General features: G+C 42.7%; 1 protein-coding gene across 8 annotated transcripts in view; it reads left to right on the top strand.

Moving 5' to 3' along the window:
- The window catches only part of ATXN7 (ataxin 7), a 124273-nt gene that overhangs the window by 70640 nt on the left and 32400 nt on the right, over positions 1-21233 (top strand). For 5 of the 8 annotated variants that reach the window (XM_081072891.1, XM_081072890.1, XM_081072884.1 and 2 more), the window contains one exon: positions 7714-7818. The exons of 2 other annotated variants lie outside the window; for them this stretch is intronic. In XM_081072891.1, coding sequence (XP_080929017.1) covers positions 7714-7818 — 105 coding nt within the window. Of the gene's footprint in view, positions 1-665; positions 785-7713; positions 7819-21233 lie in introns of those variants that run through there. One more of the 8 variants, XM_081072893.1, reaches the window with a different exon arrangement.

The following is a 21233-nucleotide window of genomic DNA, read 5'->3' as shown; positions in this document are numbered from 1 at the left end:
TTGGTTGTCAGGGAAGGGCTTTCTGATAGAAAGTCAGCTGAGACCTGGAGCCAGGCAGGCAAAGCATTCCATCCAGAGGGAACAGAATTAGCAAAGGCCCAGAAGTGGGGGAGTGACTGGCATGTGGATGTATTGTCAGGATTAGAATTCTGGAGTGGAAAGTGTGAGGAGAGTGCTGTGACTTGAGGTTGCAGAGGTCAGGCAGGGCCTAAACGTTGCTTTTCATTCTGACTACATCGGAGAACCACTGAGCGGTTTAATCACACTAGGTGACATTTATGATTTAACAACATCACTGGTTACTAGGCCTAGGAGGTTTAGAATAGGTGGAGGGGAGCACAGCCACTGTTTAGGTCCAAGACCAGAGCAGACAGTGATGGGGAAAATGGTTTTTAAAAAACTAGCTCTCATTTGCACTGTCTAAGCATTTCACATATATTCATCAGTCCCCCCAACAAGCCGTGAGGGTGGTACTGTTACTTTACCCATTAATAGATGAGAAACTGAGGTAAAGGCTCCTAAGTGGCAGGGCTGGGATTTGAACAGAGCCAGTCTGACCCCAGAGGCTGTGCCTGTACGTAGGCTCTGCCTTGGCAGACTAGGTTCTTCCATCTGTGTCTCCCACCATCCATGTGTCCTATGAGCTGCAGTGAGGAAGGAAGGAACTGCAGACCCATCTTTGGCTTCTTCCCTCTGCCTCACCCCAATCCTCCGTCTCCTAAGCTGTTTGCAGGATCCTGCAGAGCATGTCTCCAGCGTGGTTTCCCCCATCTTCATCACACAGGTACTTACTTCTGTCTCGTTCTGACTTTCGCATCAGCCCTTGAGGATCACCCTCTCCCCCTTGGCGAAGTGCATTCACCTTCAGGCCAGAGTGACTTTTTGTATCATGTGGCTTGCTTGCTTCAAACGCAGGGCTCTCTCTCCCTGGCTTGCAGGGTAGAGCTGAAACTCGGAAGCATGGGCCCTGACTCTCTGCAGAGAATACCTGCAGCTCTCCGATGCCTCTCACTGCTTCCAGGAGGAGTGAGTGGTGAGCAGGGGGAGCGTGAGACCCCTTGAGAGTTAAGCTCACATTATAAAATAGTTGCTGTTTGCTCTACAGCAGGTCCTCGCATAACATCCTTTCCTTCAGCGTCATTTTGGTAGAGTGTTGATGAAATGCCCTAGGAACTTAACTCTTCTTGATGTCAATTAGCCTCTGGTAAAATTCGTTTCATTATACGTCCTTTTGCCACAGTTCCAAGAAACTATCAACATTATGTGAGGACTTACAGTATATATCAGTCTCCTGCAACTTTAATTGGTGAGAGCAGAGGCCCTTGCAGCAGACATGTCAGTGTGTATATGTTTGGTGTTTTTGTTTATTTTGTTAACGTTTATTGAGTGCTCTTTATGGATTAGTTCATTTAACCCTCACAATAACACAGTGAAATGTGGGTCCTGTTAGCTGTGCTTTATAGATGAGGAGACTGAAGTTGGGAGAGTAAGTAATTTAACCATGTTCGCATAGGTAGTAAGAGGAAGAAGAGGGGAGAATGGGGCTTGAATCCAAGGAGTTTGACCCCAGGCTTGCTCTTACTACTTACTGCGCTGCACACACTAGCAAAAGAGAATTTGCCAGTGTGCATATTTGAGAATCAGACCCACAAAAGTTTTACCAGAACCTGCCTCCTAGAATGGGAGCGTATGTTCAAGGGAGATATTCTCATCCTTGAACTTTTCTGTCACTATGACATACCCAAGTCCAGTGGATGACTAGATATTATCAAATGACATAAAGGCACAATTCTAACCTTGGCTGATGATGACACCATGGGGACTTAATCGAATACTTCAGTCATTAACCATCGAGTAATATTTAACACACATTGATTGGCTGCTTCCTGTCAGTCACATTGGGCCTTGTTAGGTACTGTCAAAGCAGAAAAGACAGATGTGGAAGTCAGTCTAGTGGGAGGAGATTAAGACTCACATAGCTAATTGGGTACTTGTAAATGGGCTGGTGCTGTGTGGCAAGGCTGCGTCCGTGCTCTGACAGTGTGTGCCAGGGCACTGCCTAGCCAAGTCTCCAAGGAAGTGACACTGAGGCTGAGACTGAAGTAAAGCAGCAAGCCAGGTAAAGATGTGGAGAAAGTTCTGGGCAGAGGGAACAGCAAGCAGCAGGACTCTGACAGGAGAGAGCACGATGTGCTCCAACAGAGGCCGGAGAGGCCAGACACAGAGAGCCGGTGGGAAAGAGGCGGGTTTGGGCTGTTCCAGGTCTTGTGGGCCAGGTTGAGAATCTTAGCTTTTATCCTGAGAGCACCTGGAAGCTCTGAAAGAGTTCTACATGCCAGTCGTTGCTTCATCGACACCCAGCGAGAGCTCACTTCTCAGGCTACGTACGGCAAGGAGTCTGTTGCAGACAGGGCTCAGAGGTCTCTACTTAGAAGTTCCCATTCACTAATCATACGCCAGTGAGTGGCGGACTGTAACGGAGGTCTGAGTGGGAGAGGGCACAGAGAGAGGGCACTGGAGCTGGCTCTTTGGAATGGTGGGTATTCCAGAAAGAAGAGGGAAAAGCTTTTGTGCTGCAGGAACTGTGCTGGCAGGAAGGTAGGATGGTGGGAGAGCAGGAGGCTCTGAGAAGGCCCAGACAGTCTTGCAGCTGGAGCAGGTTAAGTCCGACGGGAGCGACATGAGGAGCAGAGCACTCAGGGTCTTGCTTGTGGAGACGTAGGTCAGGCCCACGCCGCACTGGAGTCAGCAGAGCTGTCCAAGGAGAGGAAGGGCGTTACGGCTTTGTAGGCTGATGGCTTTGGCAGCAGAGTGAGGAGAGCTGAAGTGAGAGACACTGAGGCCCTCTGAGGAGATCCGTCCTGGGTGTGGGGTGTGTAGAGGCCACCGGGCCCTGACCTTGGCACTGGCGAGGGACGTGGCGTGGAGAAGACAGGTTCTGGCAGTGTGTGGGGGGGATACTGGGAATTAGCTGGGCTTGTGAGCCCGGCAGGCCTCACCTTGCCTCTGCCACTTAGTAGCTGTGTGGTCTCAGTGTCTGTGTTCCTTAGTTTCCTGAGCAGTACAACAGAATGCATGACTCCTGTCTCCCAGGCTGGGGGGCCATGGAGTGAGCACTTCCTGGTGCCTTCTGAGGCAGGAATTAGTTCTCTTCATCTTTCTGCCCTGCGAAAGTGCTCAGTGAATTAAGTACGATCACCATCTGACAAATGAAGAGACTGAAGTTCCAAGAGGATGTAGAACTAGCTCAAGGTCACATTGTATTCAGTGGCCCATACTGTTAGGCACTCTGCTTAAAATATCTGTGACAGGAGTAACTAATAGGGGAGGGAGAGGGCAGCCCTTTAAAGAGATGACGGCTGAGCAGAGACTTAGCGTGTGAGAAGGCAGTGGACATCCTGTGAAGCCAGGCCGATCCAGCTGTTAACGAGCTCTCTGGGTCTGAGGACAGAAGGCAGGTCAGTGAGCCTGCCGCAGACGGAGCCAAAGAGAGAGGAGCGGGGATAAGAGAACAGTGCGACAGGGAGGTGGACAAACATCTGCCAGGGCCGTGGGGGCTGTGGAAAGGGTTGGGATTTTATTCCGAGAGTTGGGAAGCCACCCGAGACATTTTAAGGGTAGTGACATGATCTGTCGAAGGATTTCCAAGGCCCACCTTGGTGGCTTTGTGGAAGGGATTGTAGACCACCCAGGAGACTTCTTCCCCCGTCCATCGGAAAGGTGCTACTGGCAGACTACAGCGGTGGCCTCTCCAGTGTAGAGAAGTGGACAGATGTTTTAGCTTAGAGCCGACCGGACCTGCTGCTGACCCAGATGTGATGTGACAAAGAGCAGTCATAGGTGACGTCTGGGTTTTTAGCTTGAACAATTGGGGGGATGAATAGTGCCACTTACCCAAAGTGGGGAGGGTTTTTGGGGGTGGGGAACCAGGGCAGGGTCGAAAGTGAAGTTTTCTTGGACATGCTTGTTCCCTCTGAGAGGTGTAGAAGAAGGCATCCAAATGCAGTGTTTAATAGGCAGTTGGATATTGTGAGTCTAGACAGAGCTTGGGAGCCACCTGAGATAGAGACAGAGATGTGGGAGTCGTTGGCATGTAGAATTCTGGGAGCATGGGAGAAGGGAGACGGTCAGGGTGCTACGAACTCAGGTTTCAGTGATGGCGCAGGTCTCAACATGGTGATGCGTTTGCTCCTGTTGAGGGTCTGACTGGGGGGAAGAGCGCTTTCATTCTGCAGGTGGTTGTGGGGGTTCTGCACATGAGCTCACGTGTCCGTGTGCCTAAACCCTTCCTGTGCTGGCCTGGGGTCCCCAGAGTATAGACGACCTGAGTATGGTGCTGGGCCACTCGCTGATTGGAGATTGGGGGCACCTGAATCCTGAGACAGTTTTAGGGCTTCCACTCAATAAAATCTATTCTTACAAATTAGTGCAGCGTCCATGGTCTCAAGTACAACTTTAAATTTTACAACTTCATTATTTTGAAGTATATAATGATTTAAGTTGTATATTAAAATGTGTTTTGTAAACTTTGTTTTAACTCAGTAGGAACTCGTTTTTATCAACTCTGTTTTATTTTCTGTTGTAAATCAAGCTCTTCCCTCCTTGCATTTGGGCAAGTTCCATATGTTAATTTGTAGATGGGCTGATTGTGAATTTATGCTTTAAAAATACTCAGGAACATACATACTGTCTCTCGCAAAAATTATTTCATTTTCTGTTGCCACAACATTCCACACTCTGTTCCTGTTGCTAAGGCCTCTGGAATGTCCCAGTGCAGAAAAAGGATATAGAACGCTTTTGTTTTTCCATGAAGAAGACATTTTATTTAAATTATTTTGTGTCCTCTAACTTACTTCCAAATATGGATATCTGAAAGTAAAGAATTTAGAAAGCTAAAATTAAAGTTGCTGTAGATTTTCGAAATCAAGCACTTGATTTCATAGGGTAGTGCGGACGAGATGCAAGTGTCCCGTGTTTCTTTCCGCAGGGTTTCTGTGTGTCCGCACGTGCGCGCACATGCGGGCTTTTTAGGGAGCTGTGATGTGCTCCCTGTCAGATTACGAGCTGAGCTCACAGGTAGTGCAAACCTGAGTTTGAGTCCTGGTTGTGCTTTCTCGCCGTGTGATATTAGTGTGTGTCCATCAGTAAAATGAGGATTGAAACATATAAAAAGTGCTTAGCACAGGGCCTGGCGCATAGTAGTCTCTCAATAAATGCCACCATTTACCAGTAAGGTCATCATTACTGTCATCATCAGGTGCAAAGACCGTAAGCTATTGAGGAAACTGAACTTTTTACAGAGTACAGATTTCTGGTCCCTTACAGACTGCTCCTCGCCTCTCGACTTTATTAATGTTCCTGAAGCTAACAAAAAGATCAGAGAAATCTAAGCAAAAATCAATTTTCTGTATAATCGTCATTGTGGCCATTTGAATTCCTGTTACTTGAAAGGATTGGTATTAGGTTAGTGCAAAAGTAATTGCAGTTTTTACAATTATTTTTAACCTTTTAAACCGCAATTACTTTTGCACCAACCTAATATAGTTTCTAATTTTTTTTAATTGCCTTATTTAATGAAGGGATGGGGTCTAGTCCCCAGAGATATCTGGTATGTGGCAAAGTGATGTATTTTAAAGCAGCATTGTTTGACATTGAGTGCTGTGGAAAACCACACAAACCAATACATCACAGAGACCTAAATCTAAACTGAGACCATATGATTTAATGCTGTTTTAACTGTCTAATTAATAAAACTAATTGAGCTGATACCTTTAATGAAACTGTTGATTTGATATTTATAGACATTTCATACTTTTCAGCTATAAAGTATGAATATTATTCCTTTTCTGTAATTCAGGTTTTCCTCATGTTCTGTATCAGGCATTTAGCACAGGGGTATATGGAACTTAAGGTAAATTACTTTGAATTTTTATTTTTAAAAAGGAAATGTCATGTCAAGGAACTGGATAGCCTTGGAAAATGGCTTATTATTACATGTTAATCATTGCATTGATATAACCTTTCCCCTTCTCCCACATGTACTATTTTTAACTCAATGTGGGCATGCTTTCAAGGAAAATAGCATATTGTTTAGCTCTTATTTTTCATTAAATTATTAAGCCTAGTCACAGAAGTCAGCGGTCTACTAGAAGCTTCCTGTGTTATCTAATCGGTTTATGCAGCCAAAGGTGTTCAGCCCTGACAGTCCAAATTATTGGAGTTGGAATCTGGAAGGAATTTCTAGAAATCATATTCCTCTGTTCTTCAAGGGACCAAAACCAGGCCATTGCTGTGAGTCAGATTTGAATGCCAGCTATTGACTTAGAGTACTTCACCTCTCTGTGAATCAGTTTCTTTCTCTTTGGAATGGGATTGTAATGGTGTCTGTCTTGGCAGTTGTGAGGACAGAATGAGGAAATAGCACATGTAGCTACTGCATGCCAGAATCATGTTGGTTCCTGGTATATTTCAAGCTTATAGCTAGCTACCTGTGCAATTCAAGATAATAGAAACTGTTTAAGAAAATCTGAGCTATAGTCATGTGTAGATATGAGATCGGAAATTTTATTTTAGAGATTATCACCACTATTTACATCTCCTCAGGGCATTTTCTTTTTCCTTAAAAACCACCAAGATCACCCAAACTTGCGAGACTGTGAAATTAAATTTTACGTGAAAGCAGATGCTAATCAGCTTTTTAGATCTTTTCCCCCTTTAAACTTAGTTTTTAGTCTACTAAAATATTTGCCTAATTGAAATGTGCTAATTACCATTCATTGTATATATTCTAAATAGTGTGTTGCATATAGTGTAAAATACTTGGCTTAAAGTAATCAATTTTGAAATATTTAAGAGATTTAGATTCTGGATCTGAACTGTTAACTCTGTTCCCTAGATTGTTATTAATCAGTTGTTGATGGTTAGAACTTTTTAACCATATACTTTTTATTACTAGTATCGACTTCTTTTCATCTTTCATGTATCTGCAGGTAATGTAGTTTCACGTTTATGTCTTAAGTTTAAACTTCTTACTGTAAAAAATCCAACGTGTATCTTGCCCTGTTCTAGTAACTGAACTGAAATTAATGTATGAAGTGCTGTGTTTGGAACTGAAGTTCCATCTGTCCAGTGACTTCAGTGTGTAAGCAAAAGGACTTAGAGGTGGTTGTGAGCTGAAAGAAGAATATAAAAATAATTTTTTTTGTATTACATGCTGATGAAACCAGCAGTTTTACTCGGCAGTGAAACCTTGCTTGCTTTCTTAACTGTTCCATGGAACTCAGAGACCAGATGGCTGGAATAGAATGCATAGTTAAACAAATGAAACCATTCGATGGTACAGCTTTTGTGAATTGCTAAGCATTTTGTGTGGTTGCAAATTCTTCCCCATAACCCTTGGTAGAGTTTGTCTAAAGTTGCTTTACTGGGCAAATGTATTCATTGTTGCATTTCAATAGATTTGTCAGTTTTACCTCATACTCATGATTTTTGGTGCGTTTTATTTTAACCCTGTGTAATGGTGTTTCTGTAAGCCTGATTTCATTTCTCTCTTACGCATCATGGTGTGCCACATCAATGACTTTTAAACTGGAAGTGACATGTGTCCCGGTGCACTTTGTCATAAGGCATGTCCATTAGAGAGTATTGCCACCCCAATGGTTTCATACTAATCAGAACCAGATGAGTGAGTGATACTCCCTTTCTTTGTTGCAGACATGCCAATATTTGGTCTCTGTCCAGCCCACGATGATTTCTACTTGGTGGTGTGTAACGACTGTAATCAGGTTGTCAAACCGCAGGCATTTCAGTCACATTATGGTAAGTGCTTCATCATTTCCAAATCATTGTTAGACCGTAATAGGTAAAGCAGGATTATACTGAAGGCAGCCACAGCCTGGGTAGGTTATGATGTCTCACCCCCTGTCAGGAAGTAGGCCTTCTAATTCATTGAATGAGTTAATGCCTGTCAGATCATGGGTATTTTATGAGTTTTATTGAAAGTGATGTGCATTTTCTGATTTTTATTGAAATTAGACAGGGAAAATGTATTTTATAGAGTCTCTTTGAAATATTGCGTCAGTATAGTAAAAGGTTTGTTTCCTTCTAGATCCCATGGTTGTGAATTTAGTGGATGGTAAAATTATAAATATACATACCGTATGGAGACGTGGGCTTTCTAAAGGAAATGTGATTTTGAAATTTGTAAGTTCAGTAGTTCTCAGTCTATCCTGATGTCATGTTTTAATTTGTCAGTGTGATGAAGCTATGACATTTTCCCCATCAAAATTATAGATGTACTTAGAATGAGGCCTTGTGACTTCAGGAGTGTCACGAGCCCCTGAGCCATCCCTGGGCTTCGGGCTCCAAGCCTGTCATCTGGGGGTTTAGTCATGGAAGGATTCAGATAAGGTTCTTTTGCATTGTCATAATGCCACCTAAAGTGTTTAAAATAAAATTCTGATTATAAAACTTAGTTTTATACTTAGTTTGGTTCAACAACAACTCAGAAGTATTTGAATATCCACGTTGTAGTATGATTCCTACCTCCATGGAGTTTAAAATCTAGCTAGAGAGATAGGCAAAACTAACTAGAAACATTTTTTAAATAACTGCAAGTTGTTTCTTCGTTTTCCTTATTACTACAATTGCAAGCCTGAGACAGAATAACCGTGGCATTCTTCTGTAGATAGTGTTTAAGCAAGGCCTCTGAGGAGGTGACCCTGGTGACCTGAGCCCTAAGTGATGAGAAGACAGCCACCCATGTGACGATCTGGAATAAGAGCATTCGATACAAAGGGAAGAGCCAGTGCACAAACCTGAAGAAGCCTGTGTGGGTGGAGGGTAATTAGTGAAAGGAATTAGAGACCAGAGAAGCCTGGCCTTGTAGGCAGGGACCCTGATCGTACACTGTCTTGTAGGCCAGAGGAAGCAGCAGTTTGGGGACCTCGGAGGGTTTATACAAGGAAGTAAAACGGGTCCAGCTCATGGGCTGATTTTCTGAGAACACATTGTGGGAGAACAGAAGCAGGGACAATAGTTCAGAGGGAGGAGATGGGCTTAGACTGAGGCAGCAGTGCTGGGGGTGAGCGTGGAGACACGTGTTAAAGCTACAGCCGACAGGGCTTGCTGTCGTGCAGTGGTTGTTTTACGAGGAATGCCGTCATAATCAACATCCCACCCTTTTTTCCCCAGGAATAAATCTTTTATGTAATCATGAGAATGTTCTTTGCGTTTTTGCTTGTGGGCGAGGCCCTGGGGTAGGCACAGAGAGTGAGTGCGAAGATAATAAGGTTCTGTCTTCCTGCTTACGACTCGCAGAGGCTAGGAATGGCAAAGGCAGTTTGTCACTTGCCAAGTGTTTGGGAGGTAGGACTATGAAGCCAGACTGGACTAGATTTAAATTTAAACTTGTAAGAACCAGCGATTAGCTCTTTGCCTCGAGCGAGGTCTCCAGCCTCGGCTTCCTTTGCTGTACTGTGTTTCCCAGGGATGGCTCACTGGAACACAGTGGGTAAGCGTCCTCATTCAATCCAGTCCGTAACAGGCATGTGAGAGAGAAAAGCACAGCTGGGTACAGAATGTATGTGTCTCAAGTCCTAAAGCAGTGCGAGGTGTTAAGAATTGCTTCTTGTTGAGTAAGAACTCTGCATGTTAGGCTACCCTGGAGAGTAAAATGGATTCTTTTTCCCATGTGCAATTTTTTACCCTCAATTTTTGGATACGTACTATGTGTTCATTGTGGGAAACGCAGAAGATACTTTTAAAAAGTCATCTATAACCCCCTAAAATGGGAAGTATGTTGATGGGGTAGGCAGGGCTGCCACATATACCTGGACCGTTTGTACACTGAACAGCCATATTTGTGGGCCCTGGTTGGCAACTGGGGTGACGTGAGCAAGTATAGAAGCAGGAAGTTCCCGGCTGTCTGGAATGGACGGCACGGAGTCTCCGTTGGCCAGAGCTGATGGACCCACCTGTGGAAAGCTGTGTGCAGACGCAGCCCAGGCCCAGCTTGGAGAGCCTGGGAGCCCATCGGACACCTGTGGCCTTGATGCGTCAGGGGAGACCTATTGCCGGATTCTTAGCACCAAAGTGATGTGACTTGGTTTTGCAGGATTGCTGGGCAGAGTGGAATGGGAGTGAGAGGAAAGAGGGACGAGTGCAACCTCTGCAGTTCGGGTCAAAGCCTGCTCAAAGGTGTTACCTCGTTCAGGACTCCTGAGAGAAAGGGGCCTTCTTGGTCCCCTCCTGGTTTCCTCTTCCAGAAGCACTTCACACAGTTGTTACAGCACATTTTATGGAAATGATTTTCTTTCTCTGTCTCTCCTTTGGAATGTCAGTGTATAGCGAGGAGAGGGGGAACGGTCTTAAAACCTTATTTCTACCCTTTCTCTACCAGTACCTAGTACACACAGTGTCTTTAAGTAATGTTCTTGTTGAATGACAAAGGAATTGTGGTAACTTCAGACGTGTGAATGAGAAGTGTGAATGTGAGATTCACACACTCACATGCCTTCTGTGGCTAGTCAGAAGATGTGACTGAGAAAGCCACTGGGTGGGTGCTCTGGTCCCTCTAGTGGCAAGGGAAATATGAAAGTTGTGAGAGAGAAAGTCCCTGGAGAAAGATGATGGCCACGTGGGAAGTTCAGCTGGGATATTGGAAGGAGTTCCATCTCTGAGGCCGCAGCCGAGGAGGAGTCTGATGGAGCACACAGAGGTCTGGAGATGGATAGGTATGTGGGCTTGGGGGCAACAGCATGAAGTGGAGGGAGGCGTCCTGGGATGGCCCTGCGGTGGTTTGCAGAGACACCTACTCAGCCGGAGGGAAGGAGAAGTGGGCAGGGTCGACAGGCCAAGAACCATTCCCGGCACTGCCAGTCTCCGTCTTCAGGGACCGGGTGGTCCCTGAAGAAAAAGTGGTTTTGGAACGCATTCTTTTTTTGTTGTAATTTCAGAAGGCCCATTCTTACTTGTTGGTTTTCCAGAGTTAACACCTCTAAAAGGTCTTCAAATTCAGAATCTTTCCAAGTGGTCATGGCAGTCTGTTTATTACCATATAAGGAAGAACCCATACCTGCCAAAGGAAGGTTTCTACTTTCTTATGTTTTGATGAAATTGGTGAAAATGTGTGGACAGTCTTCTGTGAATTCATGTAGTGCTGATGTCATTTGTAACTTCTGTGAACAAATGAGCAGTCGCTACAAAGCCCAACAGACATTTCCTTTAACCCCACTGCTGCCAGGACCAGGGAAGGAAGCCACAGTGGCAGGAAGGCCGGTAGATCAGTGAGTGTGGGTGGTAGTATTATTCTGACTTGGGAGCAGCTTATCATGCGGAGCAGGAAGAGGCCGAGCTGCCTTTTTGGGAATTAGTGATTAACCAGGATTTCCATCTGAGCAGGGATGCTGAGTGGTGGTGCTGTCATTTTGGCATTTCCAGTTTCACATAGTCTGATTGCATTCGTAGTAGAGATTGCTTTCTTCCTTGGAAACTGCGTAGTAATACCATGCTTTCTTGATGTTGTTTTAAGGTTTTGAAATACTCCAGCATGCCTCATATTTACCTTTCATTACTCAGTATTTTTAAGAGCACTATGTTACTTAGTGCTAATTTCAGATTTAAAATTGTAACCTGAATCAGTGGATCCCAAACGTGCTGTGCATCGGAATCAAAGGGAGCTTCCTAAGTGGGCCGCTTCCCAAGGCCCTTCCTCATGTCCCAGCTGGCCGGGGCTCTCCAAGGCTACGACTCAGGAATCAGCTTTCTAAACTGCTCCCTGGGCTGCTCCTGAGCCCCAGGCGGGCCGATAGCACTGGGCTCCCGGCTGGAGCTGCTGCTCTGTGTCCTGCGGCCTGGCATAGTGACTGGTGCACAGTGGCGCCCAGAACTTGGTTGAGTCTCGCAAAGATGGCATGAACGGAGGCCCCTGGTTGTTTTGTTTTATTTTTAACGGCTTTTTAGCTGTTTGTATTATGTGCTGGAAATGGCACCTTAATTGTCTCTCAAACTTACAGTGTAAAGGAGGGCCGAGATGGTAAAGTTCCTCAGGCCAGAAGCAGCTTTCTTTTGAGGCTGTTTAACTAATTGGGAATCTCAGTTGATCAGTTAGTGGTAAATATGTTGGTCCTAAACTGGCCTCTGGAGAGCACATAATGTGTAGTTCTGTTTACATGTTTACTATGATCTGAGAAGGTGGGACTAGCTGAGACTTACAGGCACCTCTCGGGTTCTGTGTTGAGAGCGTTTCCCAGGTGATCCTGACTGCTGCTCTGGGCTGCTGCTGCTCTTCGCGTTTGCTTCAAAGGATACCTGTCTTATGCAGAAATGGGGTGGTCTTACCTCGGCATAATAAATGAGTGATACTAAATCAGCTCGGACAGGTGCCACCTGTAGAATCCCTATAATTAATTAAAACCTTGCTCAAATGTCAGCCGTTGAAGAGTTTTGCCTCAGATTAGTTAGGCTGACCCACTTGTTCACCTTTTAGCTCAGCCCCGAGTCCCAGAGCAAGGCTTCCGTGCCCACATGGGCCTTTGCCACTCTTTCCCAGTTCTCATCAGCCGGGTTCCATCCTTGTGATTTGCTTACTTAATTCCACTTAATATTTTTCCTTAAACCAAAGCACTTCTATTTAAATAAATCTTTTATGAAGAAAATCTTCCTGGAATCATCAGCGGGAAAATTGATGTTGTTTGCCATAAGATGGTGAGCATAAAAACAAATACAGAGAAAAGATGATTAACTTCCTTGACGGTCTTGCCAGTGCCAGCTCTGAGCTCTGAGGCCTGCCCCCTTTGTTGAAAAGGAGAGCAGCACATTTTAGGCAGGTGTTACCCACATGCTAGTGTGATGTTATCAGAAGAATTGAAAGAGATTTGGAAGTGGAGTAAGTTTTCACTTGCAATTTAATGTTACTAATGTTGGGGGTTGAAATTACTCTGCATTTTGGGAAATACCAGCTCAAGCTGTTGGGTTTGGTGCCCTCTGAGGTTTAGGTAACTATCTACTGAGGCCAACACTAGCCCTAGAAAACGCCATACCTGGGAAGCAGAATTGTCGAATCTCAGGTTGATCTGCAAAGGGACAGATCCCAGATAAACACCCGTTGCCATTTATCAGCTGACTTTTTGCCTTGATCCCCTACCAGCTGCTCTCAGTGGTGTGTGAGTCTGGGCTCAGGTGTAAAACATCAGCAGCTCTCAGACCTCTGCTCACAGAGGGAAAGATCACAAATGGGGTTTTCCATAACTTTGTAAAAGTAGCTTTAGCAGAAACACGGCTGCGCTCTTGTAGCTTCTCCACTTGCAGGCATTACGGATCCTATAAAATTAACAACCATGCCCATTGCTTGTTCTTAATGTTCCTTGAAGTGTGCTGAGGTGGCTTGGATTCTTTTAGATGCCGACATAGATTGCATTATTTTAAAATGACATTTTCAGCAAAGGATGAGTAAATAGAAATTACTCATTCTTTTTTGAGCTAATTAATTGGTTTCAAAGAACATCAGTGTAAAATCGAAATGAGTCTTACTCTCTGAGTTCCACTGGGCTGGTTCTTGCAAAAATGGTGATTCCCACTGTAGACATTTCACCTATCTGTGACCAGTGGTTGCCATCCTATAATTAAGTTAATCTACATCACAAAGCAGAGGTTTTGCTGTTTAATAAAATCATACCCCCTCACCCTTTTACCATCTGACTGACTTAGACCTGGACTTACAGCTTCAGGCATTTTGAATGACTTATTTTATTTGGCTACTAAGTAACTTTGTTTTGGGATAAGGAAAAATGTTTCTTTTTTCTCTACAGTGTGCCAGCTAAATTCGCTACTGAATTTTTATAATCTAAGTCTCTTCTACTTTGAAACTTTCAGTGATAGTTAATCTTTTAGGATTGACATTCATTTAAAAGTTCATAGACTAATGATAATTCTTAATAGCACTTGATGGTTCACAAACACTTTCATATGTATTATCTCATTTCCTGTTCTTAGAGAGCCACAGAATGGATGGTTTTATTCCCAGTTACAGATCAAACTCCTAAAATAAATTTCATTCACACAGATAAAATGTACCAGACCAGGTTTTCTGACTACTCATAGGTATTTCTCATGCATATAATAAGGATGTGTAGAGTTAAAAGAAAATCTAGAGAAAATGTAAAAAATTCCATCTGTCCAAAACCCTAATTAGTGACAGATGTTTTAGCTCAGGTAGAATTTTAAGGTTGCTTAGAGTAGCTAGAGTAGCTTAGTTTAGCACTGTAAACCCATTACCTCAGAGAGTACATTTAGTAATTCAAAGACATAATGATAGTACATAGATATTTGATTTAGCACAGTCCTTGGATTTCTCTTCAGAATGTTCTCCTACTTTATTTAACTCTAAATCATAGCTAGCCAACACTAATCTCCTCCTCTTTTTGTTCCAGCCTCATAACATTTTGTAGCTTCTTTAGAGAATTGGTTGGCATATTTATTTCTGTAGTCAGTATAAAGATTGAAACTTGTTTCAGAGCCAAAAATATTTCGCTCTCTTGCTGTGGAGACACATGCCAGGCCTTTCTCCAGAAGGCGAGGGCTGAGCCAGGGAAGGTAGCTAACCAGAGTAGGCGATCAAAATGTGAATGCTGTCAAGGTGGACATTAGTTTCACTCTAAAATTCCCAGTTGACCATTGGACCTAAGCTTCTTGTCACTGAATAGCATGATGTAAAACAAATGCAGTAAATTCAGTTTTTCTTTGCCAGAAGCCAAATAGTGTTAACACAATTTTATATGAGGTGTGATCAAACAATACAGTGAATGTTTAAATAAAATAAAAATTTATTATAATAGACACATTGGGATTATCCTTCTCAAAACACTCCCCCTTCGCTTCAAACACACTTATCCCATCGTTCTTGCCACTTTCTGAAGCAGTTCTGGAAGTCCTCTTTCGTGAGTATCTTTAGTTGTGCTGTCGTGGCTGCCTCACGTCCTGAGTCATTTTGACTTTGGGGAAGAGCCAGAAGTCACATGATGCCACATCCAGTGAATAAGGTGGATGAAGACACACCGTAACATTTTTATTTGACAGAAATTGCCATACCAGAAGCGATGTGTGACACAGAGTGTTGTCATGATGGAGCATGATTTACGGCACCCTTTAAAACACACCCTCTCTCAACCGTAGCTCACACCGGACTGACTGCATTGAACAAGTTGAATCTTGTCACACACTGTTACTAAGTTTCGACGCACTGCTTTCAGTATTGAAGATCTCTGCCTTTCCTTTGGATGGCACTCAGCAGCAGCGTTCACCATATTTTGTGATCACAATGGAAAGGCTCCGTGTCACACATCGCTTCTGGTACAGCAGTTTCTGTCAAATGAAAGCATTCACCTTATTCACTGGACCTGGCACCATGCGACTTCTGGCTCTTCCCCAAAGTCAAAATGACTATGAAAGGTCAATGTTTTGAATTGATTTGCAACATCAAGGCAGCCAGGACAGCACAACTAAAGACACTCATGAAAGAGTACTTCCAGAACCGCTTCAGAAAGTGGCAAGAATCATGGGATAAATGTGTTCAAAGTGAGGGGGAGTATTTTGAGGGGGATCAATGGCAATGTGTCTTTTACTGTAAGAAATTTTTTTAATTTAAACATTCACTGTATTTTTCTATTACACCTCATGTTGTTTCCTTAGTTATATAATCAGCAAATATCTTTAAAATGGTGCTATATTTATGCCATTTGTAGGAGCAACATTTTAATTTCTAGTTATAAAATGTATTGATTTTTTTTTTCCTTACACTGAAATTCTAATCAAGTGAAAGCTCGAACTTGCAGCACAACAGCCAGTAAGTCAAGTGACAGGGAGTTGGGGCAAGGAAAGACACTTTATTTGGAAAGATAGCAAGCCAAGAAGATGGCAGACTAGCATCCTAAATAACCACCTTGAGAAAGTACAGAATTCAGGCTTCTTTCGTGTCAGGGAAAGGGGGAAATGGTCGGGGTTTCAGGTCAGGAGGTGATTGTTGACGGCAGACATCTGGACGTCAGCAAGGGTCCAAAGGGGATGGTGAAACTTCTTTGCTTTTGGTCAACAGACTCTGGTTGCTATGATCCCAGTCACAAGGTTCCCGTAAATCTTTTGATAAACAACCATTATTTGTGTACATACCTTCTTTATCCCCTTGGGGAGGTAGTTTCAAGCAGAGAGGTTGTTTTAGTAATTCCTAGGCTACAGGTTAGATTACTTTAATGATTAGCATACCTATGTGCAGGACTAAGCAAAAGTTGGCTAACCGACATGTTATGGGAACTGGGCAGGCTCGAGCAACATGGAGTCAGAAAGACTGATTATTTTATTCTGTTACAAAATTTGTGCCTTTTTTAATGTCTGTGTCTTGAAGTTGTTTTAAAAAAATAAACTGGTAATGATATTATCCATGTATTTAACAAGTATTTATTGAGTACCTCCTGTCTACTCTAGGCGTTGTTCTCCACTTAACTAGAAAAGCAATGTCTTTGATTTCATGCAGCTTATATTCTTTTTAGGGAGGGTGGAGCGAGAAGGACAAAAATCAAGTAAAATAAGATTATTTCACGTAGAGATAAATGCTAGGAATAATGTGAGAAAGAATGATCAAGGCAAGACATTTTAGATAAGGGTAGTCAAAGAAAGCCTCTCTGAGGAGTTGACATTTAAGCTCAGTGATGAAAAAGAGCCAGCTGTTTGAAGGTCCGGAGGACCAGTGTTTCAGAGGAAACAGAAAGTACAAAGATCCTGAGGTGGAAACGGGTTGGGCGGAAAGGCCAGTGGAGGTGCCAGAGCTCTGTGCAAGGAGAGGGCTGCAGGTGGAGGTAGGGAAGGCGCCGGGGCAGAGAGACCAGGATGGGGCAGAGCCGGAAGGCGGGGTCACTGGACAGTTTGAGCATGGAAGCATCGTTGTTTGTTCTGTAGTGGAACAGTCATTTAGTCATACAAGCCAGAAAACAAAAGAGGATATGTACACTTTTCTGGGACTTCTCATACTCTCATTTGGGTGACAGAAACTTACTGATCAAAAAACACATGTATTTTGATTTTTTTTTCATTATTAGCTTAGTAATATACATTGTAAAAAAAATTAACCAACAAGAGGATAAATATGCAATCAGAATGAATAAAGCTTGTCTGTGTTACTTATTCTCCGTCAGAATAAATAAAGCAGTTTGGCATTTATCCTTGGAAGGTTTCTAGACCCTGGGCAAAACAATGTTTGGCTCCATACTTCTCACACGTGAAAAATTAGATTTGTTATAAATATACTTTTTAAACTTAACCTATGTTTTCCAGGTTAATGCATGTTGCTCTATTTCCTTCTTTCTGAAGACTGCCTGTAATTCCACTTCTTACTGTATTTAATTTAATCAGTTCCCTATTGACAGGCATTTACATTTTCAGTACATTATTCCACGCAATGCTTTAAAGACCATTCTTTGGGAATGCCTGTCGTATTTCAGCGTATTGATTCTCCTCAGGGAGGCTGGTCATAGTGGCCCTCCAGGTTAGTGCTACTGTGACATAATGAACTACTTTAGCTCTTCTGATTTGTGTCATCAGAATGAGACAGTGAAAATGTGGGTTTCTAACACCATCAATCAATCAAGAAACTATGAATATTCACCAGTGCTACTCTTGACTTATCTGCTACATGTAGACATTGTTAGGATAGCTGTGCTGCACATTTTAAAGGGGACATTTTAGGATATAAATCCATATTGTAGTTGTATTCTCTAAAAGATGTTTTTCCTGACAATCATTTCACAAGACTAATATGTATGTTGACTAGTTAAGCTCCTCACACACACCAGCCGTTTCAACCCTGTTAAGCTGTGGTCTTCCATGTGACCAGAAGAGGGAGTTTTTGTCACCTCCGTACGCTGTAGCGCCTACTACGGACTTGGCTGGGATAAGTCCTCCCATGCGTGTCCTAGTCCAAGTTCAGGAAACAAACTGGTTTGGGGCAAGAGGGCAGCGGTCACACTGTGTATCTAAAAATCCCAGTCTTAGGTTCACTTCTACGTCTTGTGTTTAAGACAAGAGTTCTCAAATTGAACTTCAAAGACATTTTATACCTTCTCCTCTTGTGTGTTTGAAAGTTAAAAAAAAAAAGGAGAGGGAAAGATCAGGGAAGGTAATTAGCTCATGGTAAAATAAGTTAAAATACAAACAGTAAACCCCTAACCACACATGATAGAGTTCTTGATTTGTGGTTTCCCAGAGTCAAAAATAAACTCTGAACTGAAATTTGTTTCATTGCTTCTTGTGCTTGATATTTTAAAAATATTATTAGAGTTCTTAATACAAGATTTGTAGTGAGCTTTTGAAAGTGAAGACGTTGTTTCTCCTAAGTGGCTAGTAAGCCTTTCTGTGTGATTCTTACTGTGCTCAGTTGTGCTACTTGAATCTCAGTCTGCCTAGCTAAACAAATGAAATGGGTGACATAGCCAGGATAACTTGTTTGCTGTAATACCAGGGTTTCATATTGTTTAAATTTTTTTTCAGCTGCCTTTATAGTGCATTTTTTGTAATAAAAACTTGTTAAAACAACTTCTCTATGGACTTTTTGATTGACATGAATATATGAGATAATATATACACAGCATATATTTTTACATAGATACACAAATGTAATAATCTCAAACATGCTATTTTCAGTTAGCCTTCTTTTTACCTATTTCATTGGCTCTTTCTGCCTTCCCACCCTCTTCACCTTAAAAGTCCTTTTTACTCTGTAAGCTATCGATGTAACTTGGTATATAACTTAGTATTATACATCCTTCTATATTTTTTTCTCATGCTCATAACTTTATACAGGCACATATAATCCCATGTTTTACTAGCAGGCACTAGTTTTACAAAAAATGGATCATGTTATACATACTTGTTTTCTACTCAACAATACTACCTGGGAATCCATTCATATCCCAACGTAACACTAATCCCCTTTTTTAATGATAGCTTACTGTCTAAGGTGTGGCTGTGCAGTAGCCAGGCCCTCTGTCTGTGGATATTAACTTTGTTTCCTGCTTTTTGCCTCTATGACCAAAGTAACAGTATCCAGCCTGCTACATATGTCCTTAACTATTGGTGGTTTTGTTTCTATGGAATAGAGTCTCAGAAAGGGTATTCATTTGCACTGTTAATAGCTGCTACTAGATTATTTCCCAAAAAGACTGTAATACTTTGTAGCTCTACTAGAATTGTATCCAAGTATTGCCACCAGGAATAGGTGTTTTATTTTTCTAAACTTTCATTTCTTTTTCTAAAGCCTCGTAAGTTATTTTACACACACACACACACACACACACACACACACACACACACACGTGATTAATTGTAATTTGATTTTGAAGTAAATTTCTCTAACAATTGCACACTTTTTTACTACCAGAGTGGCATGTATCTTCTGAGTTTTAGTAATATTCATGATGTGAGGCAAAGAGATCTTTCAAAATGAGTGAAATTTTTTTTTTAAATTTCCATTTAAACAATGACAGGTAATCTTCCTATGATATGGAAAATTTCTGTTCATTCTGTATGGAATTTACCTCAGGGGAAGACATCTAGTTCTGTTAGGCTGGATTCCTCTCTGTTAGGCAGCATGTGTAGTCTCCTACAGGAGAACAATTTTTGGTGAGATTAATTGCAGGGCCAGTGAAAAACAATATATTGTTAGTTTTACTTCTGATTGCATTTGGAGTGACTGGTCACCTTTTAACAGTGCTCACTTTGTGTATCAGATATTAACAGGGCTGAATTGAGACTGGGGTTAACACGAAGCCCGTGTAAATCAGGCCATGAGGTTATACTTTATTTGCCTGCCTTCTAACACATGGGACAGCTGCAAAGGGACACACACATGAAGTGTGGCTGAGCCTTGAAGAAGATGGTGGCAGCCAGTGGCATTAGCCCCCAAGGTGAATAACCCTCATTTAAACTCCATCTCCCACCTCTCCTAATCCGGCCTGAGTACCTAATGAGCACTGGATAATATAGCAACATTTCTTGGTGAAGCTAATCTGATTCTGGATAGCAGGCTTCCAGGCCCACAGCTGAATGAATTGCTTGGTATTTATAAGTTTGAAAATACTTTTTCCCCCTTTCAAGTGCTCCTTGGCAGCAGGTAAGGAATGTTAAAGCTCCTGTAAGTGCCAATTAAGGCCAATTATAACTCGCCCGGCCTGCTGAGACAGTGAACTGGGGTTAGTGGATGGAGACTTGTGCTCTGTAAACTGGAGAACTGGCTACCTACCGCCAGTGACAGGAACACAGCACTTCCCAACTGCCAAGGGCTTGTTGGGTGCCCTGCAGAACACCCACGACAGACACCTCTGCTGGCTTCTAAGGGATTTCATTTAGGAAATCCCATGATTTGTTGGCGACTTCACTAATTCCTATAATCAAAACCACTGTCCTTCTCTTACTCTTCCTTTCTTCAGATGATGTTCAGTTTCTCCTTGTTTCTAATCATAATAGCTAACATCTGTCGAGCATTGGAGATGTGCTGGGCGCCACATTAAATGTGTTACCTCTTTTGCTCCTCCACAGCCCTGGAGGAGGGAGCAGAATTAGGCTTCTCAGAGGGGCACACAGAGCTGAGGGCCAGGACTCTTCTGCCCGCGGCTACACCACTGAAAGTGCTGAGGCCGCGAGCAGCTGCCCCTCCTGCTCGGGCTGCACCGCTCGTCCTCTGCGCCGGCTCATTCACAGAAGGATTTGTGTCAGATCAGGCCTCCTGTTGTGCAACCAGAGTAAAATTGATGAGTGCACACTATCCGCACCACAGCCGATAACCTATAATTTTTGGTCTGTAAGGCATGGATGTTATTCTATCAAAATGATATTTTACTCTGTAGTCTTTTTGTAGTCTAGCATCTACTTTTTTCATAAGAAAAAAGAAATGTGAGCATGTCCCCAGACCTAGACACTTAAATCTGAGCCACCATTGGGGGATTTAATATCAGTATAAACTTTATTTGGATAGGATATTGGGAAATGGTTTGAAGAAAATAATAATGGTGCTTTTCAAAGAGAACAGAGCTGTATGTGTTTAAACATTAAAAGTTTAACTTGATGTTTATGCCCCGTTTTTGTGTATTTGCGTATATTGTACAAAATTACACATATTTTCCTGGCTTACACTGTCATTCGTCCCTTTTTGATGTACATCTTAAAAATAAATTTAAGTTGTTTACATATGA

The sequence above is a fragment of the Rhinolophus hipposideros genome, assembly GCF_964194185.1.
Source record: "Rhinolophus hipposideros genome assembly, chromosome: 14".
In the NCBI taxonomy this organism is placed as follows: domain Eukaryota; kingdom Metazoa; phylum Chordata; class Mammalia; order Chiroptera; family Rhinolophidae; genus Rhinolophus; species Rhinolophus hipposideros.
The sequence above is the reverse complement of the archived record's forward strand: the minus strand, read 5'-3'. Positions and strand labels throughout refer to the sequence as shown.